Source organism: Strix uralensis, chromosome 16 (genome assembly GCF_047716275.1).
Source record: "Strix uralensis isolate ZFMK-TIS-50842 chromosome 16, bStrUra1, whole genome shotgun sequence".
In the NCBI taxonomy this organism is placed as follows: Eukaryota; Metazoa; Chordata; class Aves; order Strigiformes; family Strigidae; genus Strix; species Strix uralensis.
Genome location: NC_133987.1, coordinates 15,695,619 through 15,709,088, shown reverse-complemented (window position 1 = coordinate 15,709,088; position 13,470 = coordinate 15,695,619). Strand labels below are relative to the sequence as shown.

At 40.6% G+C, this 13,470-nt stretch overlaps 2 protein-coding genes across 2 annotated transcripts in view; one reads left to right on the top strand and one right to left on the bottom strand.

Annotated features, from left to right (window-relative positions):
• The window catches only part of CLEC16A (C-type lectin domain containing 16A), a 376,293-nt gene that overhangs the window by 194,620 nt on the left and 168,203 nt on the right, over positions 1-13,470 (top strand). The gene's annotated exons all lie outside the window — the stretch shown is intronic.
• The window catches only part of LOC141950919 (uncharacterized), an 89,213-nt gene that overhangs the window by 4,889 nt on the left and 70,854 nt on the right, over positions 1-13,470 (bottom strand). The window contains exons 56-70 of the mRNA XM_074886424.1: positions 12,967-13,063; positions 12,547-12,864; positions 11,395-11,508; positions 10,864-10,992; positions 10,213-10,374; positions 8,149-8,310; positions 6,891-7,056; positions 5,400-5,584; positions 4,716-4,808; positions 4,241-4,445; positions 3,110-3,297; positions 2,329-2,426; positions 1,743-1,927; positions 1,292-1,494; positions 612-801 (exon numbers count right to left, since the gene is read on the bottom strand). Coding sequence (XP_074742525.1) covers positions 612-801; positions 1,292-1,494; positions 1,743-1,927; positions 2,329-2,426; positions 3,110-3,297; positions 4,241-4,445; positions 4,716-4,808; positions 5,400-5,584; positions 6,891-7,056; positions 8,149-8,310; positions 10,213-10,374; positions 10,864-10,992; positions 11,395-11,508; positions 12,547-12,864; positions 12,967-13,063 — 2,495 coding nt within the window. The remainder of the gene's footprint in view (positions 1-611; positions 802-1,291; positions 1,495-1,742; positions 1,928-2,328; positions 2,427-3,109; positions 3,298-4,240; positions 4,446-4,715; positions 4,809-5,399; positions 5,585-6,890; positions 7,057-8,148; positions 8,311-10,212; positions 10,375-10,863; positions 10,993-11,394; positions 11,509-12,546; positions 12,865-12,966; positions 13,064-13,470) is intronic.

The window sequence follows — 13,470 nt, the reverse complement described above, 5'->3', positions numbered from 1 at the left end:
TGGGAAGATTTTAAAAGCTGTCTCTGGGCTCTGATTATTCTGTACAGCAGAGCTCAGCTGTAATGCAGAAGAGGGAAAGTCTGCCCAGGCATCCCTTATGGATTTGTCTCAGACTGCATTGCCATCTCATTTGTTAGTGGTTCATTTGCTTCTCCTGACCAGATCAAGGCATCGTATCTGTTCTCTGCTAATCTCAGGGGTCTGAGTTTTAGAATAGTGTGGGGCACATGGATAGGAATGTATTCCTAGTATACTAAAAACCCTGGAAGCTGTTAGGCCTCCCTCTTCCGTGCTCTTGCAGGTTGGACAAGCTAAGCCTGCTATAGAGCAGCCGTTCTCAAACGGGGTTTGGGGTTGGGCTGACTGCATTGCATCCACCCCCTATTTCTATCTGCTTTATTGCATCGAAACAATAGTAACCCAGGCAGACACTTGCTGTTCTTCCTGGAATGATGCATACTGCGCTTTATTTGGCAATAACTGGGGATGCCGAGGGCCATTTCCAGGGTGTGTATAATCAAGTGGGGAAGAGCAAGTGAAAGACAACCCACGTGCTAAAGATACAGAAAAAATGACTAACAGCTGACAAAAGCTGTATAATGGATACTCACCATGGTGCCATCCAGCCAGAGTGACAGTACAGAGATCATACTGAAAGTCACAAGAGACAGAAACTCCTTTCTGATTAGACACTTCTATTTTGTTGGTTTCTCTCCTTGAATTAGTGGTATTCTTTTCAAGGTGTTGATTCAGTACTTGGCAGTTCTCTTCCATAAAGGAAAAGTTATACATCTTGGCTATCTGTTTTAAAATGAAAATGCAATTTCAAACATGTCACAATGAAAATTCAATGACAGGCAAGCTCAGGCTGGGTTTGCAGGTGGGATGGGGTCAACTTTGCTGAGCCCAGAGTTATGAAGTAAGAACAGGGTTGTCTTAAACTTCTGCAAGAGCAGGAAAGCACAAAGCCTCCCAGGTGCACTGAGGCTATGGGCCTTATTCTCCAGACCTCTCTGACTGCCATTCTCTTAGACCATGTAAGAGGAAAGCTGGAAAGTTCACCGAGCCTCTCTTATTTTAAGTACCCAGAGAGCAAAGAGGCAGCCCCTGAGTTAAAACTGGTTTTGTTTGGGGGACTTATTTCCTAATCAAAAAGTGGTTATTTTCTAGCACTTAGATCTGACACCTGTTTTGAGCATTAATATTTTGAAGACTCTTTTTTTTTTTTGGTTGGTTGGTTGAATATAATTTCTGGCATGGAAGGGAAGAACGTTTGACTTTCTCCTCCTACCTTCAGTCTTGGGTAGATACTGATCACGGTCTGGTTCATCTCCACATACAGTGATCTTAAGTTACGAGTTTCCTCGTTTAGTATTACAGTGAAAGTATTGCGAACAAAATCCTTGGCAAGAAGTACACTGCACTTTGATGCCAAATCATAAAATTTTCCATCAAAAGTCATAATATGCTTGGTGCCCATTAACATAGCATGATCTAGAGAACGATATTTCAGAAGAAACATCAGTGAGTTTTCCACAGAGCAGTAAGTGCTGTGCTACTACTTGCATACTGCAACACAAACAGCTTCTGGCTGGCATACTCTTAAAATAACTTCTCAAGCTATTATTACATTTTAGCTACAAGTTGCTCTGCAAGAAAAGTTTCTCCAGAAAGGAAACAATTTAATAATTTCTTAAAATGGATCCAGTTACAAAACAAAGCATCACTTTGAAAGGGCTTACATTCAAAGGGACTCTCCATCATCCTTCGTTTGAATCTATAATACTCTGCAACTATGTTGATACTATAGAGGTCTTGGAGAGGCCTCATTAGCTTTTCTTCAATGAGATAATTAGTAATATTTGCCAGATCCAGGGAGCGGTCTGCTTTAGGAAGTACTGGCAGTTTTATTGCCACCGAACAGTTCCTGTAGAATACAAACAAAACAGCATGTGCCCTTATCTGCTAAACTGATGAAATGCAGTTGCTTTATTATTAGAAATGTGGAAGTGAAATATTCATAAGAACTGTAGCCTGGTGAGAATGGCAAAACAAAGACACACGATGGCTAAGCCCTGCAATACACCGTGCCATATAAGGCCAGTTATCACAGTTATTGCTAGTCTCTTTGCTACTGAGTAGCTTCCTTTGAAATGCAGCCTGTCCTGGCAGCCAACAAAAACAACCGTTAGGGTGTGATGCCATGTGCCCAAAGCAGAGGATGGTTGTCCACACCCCTCAGCATACCAGCTGATAGGAACACTAACTATGCACAGACCCGTTTAGAACACTACCGGCAACAGGGATCCTGCAAAAAACACCACTTACCTGGCTGAGAAACTGTAAAGGTTGAGTAAAGGCTTCCGGATCTTGCTCACAGCTCTAGAAAACATGGCCTCTGCCCACCTGAGCATCTGCTGTGTACTCTATTGGAGAGCCAGAAAAGGAGATTACACACCTGACTGGAGTATGCCTTCAGGGCAGGGTCAGTACTTGATAATAAGTTTTTAATCCATAGTCAGTGAAACAGCACTTTAGTCTCTTGCATTTGTCACTTGCCTGACAGCATCTTGTCATTTGGAGGTTAATATCCAGAGGACAGACACTAGTCATTACAGCAATAAATGATGGACAGGAATGACATTACTTAAAGTATACCAATACTTCACTGAGCTAATGTGCTTCAGTAGTTTGCAAAGGACTGATATCTTCAATATATATTGGTGTCATGATATATCCTTTATGCTCTTCATTTCAACTAGAAGAGCCCAAACCCCTCTGTACATTATTTGTTGGAATCATAATCCCTCCCTCTCTCTGGAAGAAGAGCAAAAGCTACATGAATGACAGATTACTGCTCCTGTGATTTCAACCAAAACTAGTAAAGCAACCTCTCCTCTAGCTGGAAAAGTACTGCCTTCAAAGCAGGACAAATATTTCAAGAACAGGAAATCAGCTGCGCACAAGCTTGTTATGTGGAAAAATAACCACGCTATCTCCATAAACAAAAATATTTAACTATTTTTTTATCCATAGTTCAAAGCTGAGACTTGAATTTGTAGACCTTGCCTTTCAAACCATTAAAAATGGAGAACTGAGTTATACCAACCATATCCAAGCCTGCTTTCACAACCTTTAATGCCACCTGGATTGGTTCCATTAGCCACACATCTTTTACAATCTTGGGTAAAAAAGCCTGGATTTTCTTCATGTACTCTTCTGTCTTCTCTTGCCAAACTTCATCCAGTGGCTTCAAGGTTACATCATAGTAGGCATCCTTCAAAGTTGCTAATGGCCCTGAAGCAAACACATTACAGGAAACAAACCTCAGCTAGTATGTTACAAAGTGGCTGTTTGTTTGTCTGTTCACCTGCAGCTTCAGCCTAGGTGAAGGAGGGACACACAAAACGGGGAAAGGCAGCTTTGCTCTCATGGCACATGGGCACATTTCACAGCTGTTGCATGGACACAGTGTTATGAAAAACTGAAAGAAGCATTTAGCTATATAACCCTGATCCACTCATATGTCTTGTATTATAAATACATTGCTGCTTTCCAAAATAAATGTACGGAATGCTTTGTAATTTGCCACCATCAGAGCTGTATATAGCTCAACCTGCATCTGCTCAAGGAATAACAGGATGGTTTGGTCACAACTAATTTCAAACACAGTATATCAACTAAATCCCACTTTTGAGTGGGAAGAGTCTAGAGGTAAGTGGCCCAAAGTGAGGTTTCAGTCTTGTGAGAACTGAAGGTTCCCTCAGTTAATTACACTGATCACACTTCTCAGTGGTTTCAATATGGGCCATAGTCCTGCTGAACAGGTCATTAGCGGCTACTGAACAGACTTGGGAAAAAACAATCAAGCAACTCCCATCAGTAGGAGCATTCAAAACTCAGGGATGGGTACCAACAGCCCTCCAGGAGGAAACACCTTCCAGGGGACTGTAAGCAGAAATGCTTCAGTTTAGGAATTAGGGCCCTTCTCATCCAATGGAACCCAGACTCCTGTGTCCGAGACAATGCCTCTTCAATGATTTCATCAGAAAGGCGGTGACACTGAGCTTACTTAGAGCTTACTGCATCAGGGCTCCCACTCTGTAAATTAACAGCCAAGGTCAGCACTTTTTGCTAGATCAAACAGAAACATTTGTGCTGTTCAGTACTTTTATACTTGTTTGGTTTGCGCTGCACTGACATTGTCCTTATTCTCCTTGCTTTGCATGGTTTTACTTACTTTGCAATTCATTCTGCATTTGCTGGACAATGTCTTGAATTTTATTCAGGTAAAGTGGGAGCTTGCTTCTCAGTATCTGCCTGATTCCACTTTGCTTCCACACCTGGGCAACAGCTCTACCCACACTGTGGAGGAATCCTGCTATTTTTTGCAAGGCTATCGAAGGCCAGCCAGCTGCTTCAGACAGAAAATCAATTTGCTGCACCTACAGGGGTTCCCAAAAAAGAAAAAATATCAAAATACGCAGTGATCACAAGCAGAGCTTTGACTCCCTTCCAAAGCAATTGTGAACTCCTCAGTGTTGGTGCAGGGATACTACCACGAAACACGGTTTTGCCTATGTATGAACTGCAGCTTAGCACAGGATTAACCATTTGAATGTTTGAGGAAAACAACTGCATTTAATATAATGATTTTTAATTAACACTGCATGAATATTTCATGGTGCTTTCATAGATGATGTACAGATACTTACTGATCTCCTGAATCTCCACATATATTCGTCAAACTTCTTTATCTTCTCCAGCAGTTTGGTTTTCAAAAGGCTCCCAATTTCATTAAGTTTGTACTGTGAGAAGATGAATAAAACCCCTGAATTTATGATTTAGGATTGCTTGTGCTGGGTCCAAATGACTCAAAGTTTGTACTAGTTTAAATGCCAGCAAAGATCCACCGTGGCATCCCATTTCTCAGGGGAAATGAGTTCTGCGTTATTCAGTGGTTAGAAATGGGAACAGAAGAGTCTAAGGATGAAAACCCAAAAAGCCTCCTCCAAGCAAAGTGTATGTGAAACCCCATTAGAAGTAAAAGCACGTTCAGGAATTCTAATATTGGTTTTGTAACCAACATGCTGAGCAGCCCTGGCACATCACTGCTGCTCTTGCTTTAGTTACTTCTCGTCTTCAGAGGATACATCCTTTAGGAGAGGGTCCCGTATGTTCTATGCTTTCTAGGTATGGCTGAACTTTTTAATTCTCACTGTAGTATCTTTTCACACCAAAGTGAAAAATAATGTTATTATGAGTTTAAAAATTGCATAATTCCCTTTTTTTGCCTCATTACTCACCAAAACTCACACCTGAAGCCTACTGGAAGACGTTCCATCAAACTGACAAGATTAAACAATATTCTGCAATTAACTGCCACTGAAGGGTCTCACCTCAGCCTTAAGAACTGGATCCCTGCATCCATGAGCCAGAAAGCTCAAGCTTCCATTAACAGCTGCTAGAGTCACTTGTCCCATGGTTTCTTGCCTTTCACCATTAATGTTGAGATAGGTATTAACGGTAGCTGTCTGCTGCCCATCAGTACAAGCACCGACTTCCATTCCTTCTTCCACAGCTCCTTAGAGAATGAAAAGAGAGAGCTTCATTTACAGGAACAACACTGACAGGCATTGTTTGAAACCCAGCTTTTTAATTACTTAGGTGATCAATCAGTGTCTGAATGGTGTTTGTGGAATAAAACCAAGAGAGATAAACAGGGGAAAATTACATCAGTGTCAGTGTTTGATTGTTCTCTTTTGTGTGACTTGTGAATGATTTACAAATACAGATTCGCTACTGCAAAGCAAGTACTGGATTAATAAAAATCTAAATAATTCTCTCAGTCACAGTGATTTACAGGCTTTTTTGTATTTTAGTCTTCCACTGTCCCCTGTCGCTGATGTTTCAAAACTGCTTAGACCACAAACGGAAGTGTGCCAGTCACTCATCCACCTATCACACACGTTAAAGTTGTTTCTGCCCAAGTACTGATGAGCATAAACAGAAACGGTTGGCAAAGTGCACACAGCGTTTGGGTTGAAAGAGTTGAGTTGCATAATTTCTACAAACTTCTGACTTCAGTAATTCACAAACTAATGGTCCTAATCTCAAATACATCACAGCACTTACAAGTGAGGCCATGAACCTGAGAGAAATTCCACTGCAGAAGTGTGGAATGGCAAATCCCTAACTGAAACTAGGACTGGGATTGTCAGCAACATGACTTTGAGACAACTGTCATACCACCAAATCCACCTGGTTTTCATACAAATCTGAGGTACTTGAAAGGTGGATGAGTCACAACAGAAAGCACTTGCAGCAAGTCTCATTCCACCTAACTCTAGTCATCTAAAAGTTAGGCACAGTCTGAGCCAACAGCCCTGTTTCCTCTCTGTTGTCAGGCAGAACTGACTGTTGCTGAGAGGATCACCTGCGGAGGTCATTTCATGCCTCCTCTTTCATACACCTGTTTCAGCATGGGGTGGAGTCAGGCTCTGGAGGTGCTTTTCTCTGTCCCTTCATTGAAACTGGAATGTAATGAGTATCTTAAACGAGGCACACAACTTTAAGATGGCTAGATCAAGATGAAATGAATCCTATCTTGATCACCACCTATTACAATCCTTCCCTGGCTAGTAATCATACAAATGCCTCCCAAACTGACCCTTGTAGAACAAGTTTTAAGCTTCAGCTAGCTTGGCACTAGAGAGACATAGCCTTTATTCCTGCCCCTTCACGCCAGTGACAGCTGTGAATCACAGAATCATGGAATATCTCTAGTTGGAAGGGACCTGTAAGGATCACAAAGTCCAACTCCCTGCTCCTTGCAGGACTACCTAAAACTGAATCATATGATTAAGAGCGTCGTTCGTGAAGGTACGTACCTTTCAAATACCCCATGTAGTACTGAAAACATTCCTTTCCTTTAGAAGCAGCTACTTTTACTTTTTCTTTCTGATCAATAATCCCCTCCACCAGGATTTGGCTCTGAACAGATGAGGAAGTAGCAGTTCCTGTCAGGCCTAGCCAAATATCTTCAAAGGCTCTTAACTGCAGCCATAAAAAAAAAAAAACATTTATTCAAAGTCACCACCCAGAATTAATGAACATTCAGAGACGATGCTCATATATCAGTGCTTCTCACAGAAGGGTAAGTGGTGAGGGAAATGTTTCCCAATGCTTGTGCACTACACAGGAGTTACACTCTTAAGAGAGGCACAAGCATTAGGATGATTGGTTCGAGAGCTCAAGGACTGGATAGCACAAGGCTTGTGGACAAAATTTTAATGGTAGCAATGAAAGAAACATTCTCTAACAGTCAGTTCCCTGTGAGGCTGCTAATTTGTGCCATTTATTTAAAAACAGAATAGAGAAAGACCAAGTAGAGCAGCTGATACTTCTTTCCAAAGAGAGAGGGAAAAATAATTTAGTATTTGTCTTAGCCTATTACTGATTAAATCATCATCATTTTGTTAAGGGATTGCCTATAGTCTCAGTTAATTACAACTCACTACCCACATTCCTTCTAATAAAGAGTTTGGATGGTGCTGCCCACATTACTGTTCTGCCTCACTGTTGCCACCATCAGCTTTCTCCACCTTATTAATTTCACAGAAAATCAAGAGCAAATGCGAAATAGAGGGGGAGAGAAAAGAAGAGATTTGCCTCAGAATGAGCATCATATTAGCTGTTCTGTGCCTTTCTTAAGGCCAGTTCTTTCTTCTGGCAACTGATGAGTTGAGTCTCACATTTTGTTTCCCTCTTTTTTTTTTTTTTTTTTTTTGCTATGGTGCAAAAAAACATGCCTCACCAAACAGACCAGTCATGCTGAAGAAGGTGAGCTACAATAACACACAGCCTCTTAAAACTTTTATATACTCCAGTTGATATACACTTACTATATTTGTCACTGAGCTCTGCAGATAACTGATCTTGGTGCTTTCCTTTCTCTCTTATCATACTGTATGTACACGGCATAACTGCTCCTTTAAAAACAGAACTAAAGAAACCAGGAGTATTTTATGTTGCCTGTACTTGCCTGCTGTTTTAGTCACTGGCTGCACCTGATCAGTTTGGAAGATAGATGGCAGTAGGCCTTTAAAAACCGAAAACCAAAACCACTAAAATAGAACAAAAACTCACTTCAATTTCCAAAGAATAGTTCTTCACATCAGCTGTACTCCTATTTTTTAAGGCTACTCCAATCAATCCCTCATCTCTCCCATCAGCAAGCTGGAATCTGCCCTCTGAGTGCAAAATGATGTCGTCTTTGTTGAGCTGGTGTTTTCCAGAGAAAACAATTACCTAAGCATGAACAAAAAAGGTGTTAAAGCTTAATTCTTCCAAAGAAATGGGCTCTGCATAGAGTAGTATGAGGTTGTACAATGTTAGCATTCTCATGAAATTACACATCAAAGTGTCAGAAACCAGCACATCCTCTGTCTCACAGCACTGTTTTAGTTCATTACATCTTCAGTTTCTGTGGTATAACAAACCATGTTCAGTGGTTACAGCCTAAGACAAGATGAACAGCTGGAATAACTGTATTGTATTAAAACAAGTCCATTTCTTTTTTGGTTTCTTTATGCTTCTCAACTACTCTAGCTAGGCATTTTGATGCATGCCTTTGAAGAAAAGGATCCAAAAGAATACAGAGGCACCTGATTTCAAAGTGACATGCATATACATTTTTTGCATTATAAACAGGCTCTACCACACTTTAGTCTTGGAAAAAGTTTTCACTGGCATCAAAATTTGCCTGCTATTTCCCATTGCTAACAGAGGGTGACCTGCTCTGAAGTAAATGAGGAAACCAACTGAGATGCATTTTAGCCACTGGAAACAGACCACATTTATTATGAGTTTGAAGTTTTGTGCTTGTTGTGAATACCTACAGGCAACTCTGGGGTCCAATGGGCACCTAAGGAAGAGCATGGATGGGTCTTCGGTCTATGTGTGTAATATAAAAATAAATGACAACAATAAGGTTACACTAAGGTTCAAAAATCTATCACTACCAGCAGGGCTGTGAGAGATGACTTGTAACTCCCAGAAACAGGGCCTGAGAAAGATATAAGGGATGGGGGGGGGAGCGGAGGCCCTCTGAGCTGAGGAATGTCTCAAACACTCGAAAGTAACAAAACTACAGTCATGGGGTGGATAGTGAGGAGTTTAGAGCTGATCAGGCTGCCTGGATAGCACAGGATGCAGCTGGAGGAGCGAGCCCTGTGAAGGCAGGACAGTTCTACTCTGGTGCATCTTGTCAAGTTTGAAGGGCCGTCTGTCCAGTGAATGACCTTTGCTTCATTATCCATGAAATGCATATTAAAGTTAACATCCCTGCATATGCTAATGAAGATTAACAAGATCTTGCTAATTACATCATCCCATGAAGCACCTTACCCCTCCCTATACATGGGATACGTAGACAGGTAGGTCAACCTAAGGAGGGACCCAAGAAAAGTGTATAAATTGAGGGGGGGCAAGGAGTGAAGGAGAAGAAGTGAAGCGAAGAAGATGGATGCATCCTTGAACCCTCATTGGTGGGACTGACACAGGAACCCAGGCCGGTGATCTCTATTTCTACCTCTCTCGCAGTCTTTTTTTTTTTTTTTCCCTTTTTCCTTATTATCATTAGGTAACGCAAGGCATACTATATTGCTTGCCATAATTTGTTATACACTTAGCCAATTATCGTGTATCCAATTGGTACATTGTGGGAAATTAATAAATGTCTGGACGTTGAGACTTGTCTCACCATTGTCCACTCCGCTGGGGATTTACAAATCTAAGTCACTCACCTCCCTCGTTTGAGTGGGACGTGAGAAGAGCAGCCATAAAAAACAGTAAACTTTTACCTACAGTGGAAGGAAAGCATTTTATTCCTCTCTAGTTTCCTTTTTGATCACTTATGGGCCTGTTTTGATATTCTCCAGAAACATGAAATTAAAAGACCTTTGAGAAAGGGGTAGGGAAGAAAGAACATGGATGAAGTGGGAATGTTTGCAACCGTACTGCACCTACAGAATATACTACTGTGGCAAACACAACCTTTCTGCCTCAACCCATCAAAAGACACTTTATGGTTTGTTAAGTTAGAGAGGTATGGCAATTCTTGTGAAAAGTTGCTGCTGAGGAAAACTGAGTTTCCAAACCAGTAATTACATTTGAAGTGACCTAGGTTCAATACATTTATGTGAGACTTACATTTGGAAGGTCACAGGACTCAAAGCTCATATAATAGTCCAGGCAAGAGGAGTAGTTTGTTTCTATTTTACCCAGAATCTTCTGTTTGGTGCATGAGGTCAGGAAAATATTTTCCAGAACAGCTTCTAACTGAAATTTATCAGCATACAAGAATTGATTTCTCTGCAATGCACCAAGAAAACAAAGTTAAAACATGATAGCAGAATCTTAGACACTTCTCTGTGCCCACTCATCCCAGCTCTCAACTTCATCCTGTCCCTGTACTGGCTTTTTTTTATTCTAGTAGCTTCAGTTTTAACATAACATTTCCAAAACATAACATTTCCACCTGACAATGTTTTGGCTTATCAGCACAGTTACTGATCCCCATCCTACAGAATTAGCTCAACAGTTTTGAAATTTAGGGCACAAGTGAGGCCTCTAGTTTGTAAGAACTCAGTTTTTCTTATTTATGCCACATGTAGCTGTCTTCCTATGCAGAGAAATATGTAAAGGTAAAATGAAATAATGGTATTTCACAGAAAGTGGTACTCTACAGAACCTTTCTTAAAATCCACTCAAAATTACATATAAAAAATAAATAAATTCCCATCTATTAAGAACAGCTTCCATAAAAATGGTGAGTTAACAGATACAACTGCCTTCTCTTACCTCATACGTTAAATTGTGTTTGATTTTTTTGTCATCCCAGTTCAGATCCAGATATTCATTAAACAAAGCTGATCTTTGCTCTAGAGACCCACATGCATGCAGGTGTTCCATACTTAATACTCTCTGAAGCTGGAAGAGGAAAAAAATTATGACACACATATTAGTAATTTTCTGAAAAAACGTGTTCAGTATGTACTAGAGGAGTATACTTTCTGGGCAAAAAACCACCCCTGTGAGAACCCCTGAATGATCTATATCCATAAAAGACTGCTTCAAGAAAAGACTTCTACCAAGAAGCCTAATGGGTTGATGATTCTGTCCTGAGGGAAAGCTGCATCCCAAATACAAACATATCTGACAACATGAAACAGAATTCTTCAGAAGTTTTATTTTTCTTCCTCTGAGATATGGAAAGGGTGACTTCAAGTAAAAGGTAACATATGGTAACAAGTGCAGAAAAAATTCAATCTGTGAGAAACAAAACCAGAAATTTAGCAAAACCCATCCCTTCTTAGACTCAAAGACTCATACCTGACCTGAGGAGAGTGTCATACAGCCATTCCAGGCAGTGATGTTCATCTTTGATTTATCCTCCAGGGTCAGTCGGATGTCAGCAGGCTGCCCACCATTCCCTGTGAGCTGCAGCTGAAACCAGAAGAGAAGGATTTGTCCAGTGAAGAAAAACTAGAACTAGCAGAAGGCCCTGCAGGTGATCTAGCAGAACGATCTCCACCCAGTGGAGAAAAAAAGAAACACAATTAAAACTGCGACAGAACAATGTTAAAACTCCACTGAACTCCACAAGGCCTGGAAGCTCAGGGCCTTAGACAAACCCACAGGGAAACTGCACTTTTACAGCTGAGGTAACATTAGTCTTTCTGTTATCTTCTCTGGAAGCTGCATTGGGTCTATCACGCATAACAATTAATGACACCAATGGAATAACGACACTACAAGAGAATTTATTCCTCTGAATATGTTTGAGACGTATTGACTACTTTGTGAAAACAACCCGAGAGCACTCTGTGGCACCACTGCAAGTACCAGAAAGACTCCAGGTGACCAAACAGAACACTGTACAGTTTGCACAGCTTATTACTGAGCAGAAAGTCTTCAGCCTCAGCAACTGGAGTCCCTGGCCCACGCAGTGCATTTTCAGGCAGAAAATATTTAGTCTTTGATCTTGAAGGATGATTTATGGAGTTCTTCTTCCCCATATATGATTTGCAAGTGAACCTCACAACTGTATTTTAAAGCCTTTCTAGTCTCGCATATTTTCACACTTGTGTTGCAATTTCCTATACAGTGCAAAAACGCAGGTTTGCTCTAAATGGGTACCAAAGGGTTTCTGACTTTCTTTTTGTGGAATAGGAGTTTGGTCATCAGTTTTTGGACAAAATTTGCCTCATTTTCATTGTCAGGCTGGCTTCTGTGCACTTCTGGCTTCTTACCACCCAACATGGGTCAATGCTAAAATTGCAAGACAGATACCGTCTGCTAGCAACAGTTATGCTTGGAAAAGGAGTAAGTGCTGGTGGTTTGGATACAAGGAGATAACAGCACTTGGTGCTATTTACATTTTGCAGAATGGTATCTGGTTCTGCAACTCTGAGATGAAAGGTACACTAACAGTAAATATAGTATTAGAGATCTGTATTTTGCAGGCCTTTCTCACGATCTCACCTGCTGGTTGTACTTTCTGCCTCTTCGTTCTGACACGCAATGGATCTCCAGTTGCTTCAGAGTGTAATTAAATGGGTGGGCAACAGTGGCTCTGTAGTTCGTATGGTCTCTTCCAAACTTCAGAGAAGATGACACTGATATCTGATCCGTATCAACAGATGCAAAAGGAACTTGTGAAATAAAACACCTCTCACACACTGACCTCAAACATACACCCAGTAAGATTTCCCTACACCTTTTCCTCAGATGAATCATGTGCATAATAAAGTCTTTTTTGAAGTAGTGAGGCAAATTAAAGTTCAAATGATGACATTCTTGCTACTTGAATTTCCTATGTGGCACAGCTGAATGCAAAACTATTCTCTGTATTTTTTAGTAAAATCATGAACCATGCTTAAGTTTGGTCTCATGTTTAGGTACTGTAGGCTCCACTGCTGCAGAGTGCTTAGACACAGCTTGCAAAGTTGAAGCACAAGAAAAAACATTTGCAGAATCAGGAATTAAATTCTGTAAGTTGCTGGGAACAAAATATTTTTCTGGCAATTTAAGTAGTGGTGGTATTTAAATAGTTCTGGTAATTTAAGTAGTAGTACAAAAATACATTCTATACAACTTCTGAAGTAGATTTTTCAATTTTTCAATTCTAATTCTTTCTGCAGGCACATTTATTTCTGTATGGTAACATTGCCTTTCATCTTTCCTTTATTCAAAAAATAATGTAATATTCAGCCAAGGTGCTGCATTTCAGATTTTTTATTTCTTTTTTATTTTCCTCCCCATCCCACTGGGAGCAGGGAGGAGTGAGTGAGCAGCTGTGTGGTGCTGAGTTGCTGACTGGGGTTAAACCACAACAGCATTTCATTGCCTTTGGTTATGCAGAAAAAAAAAAAAGTATTGCTTGAAAATGCCTCCAACAAGAATATT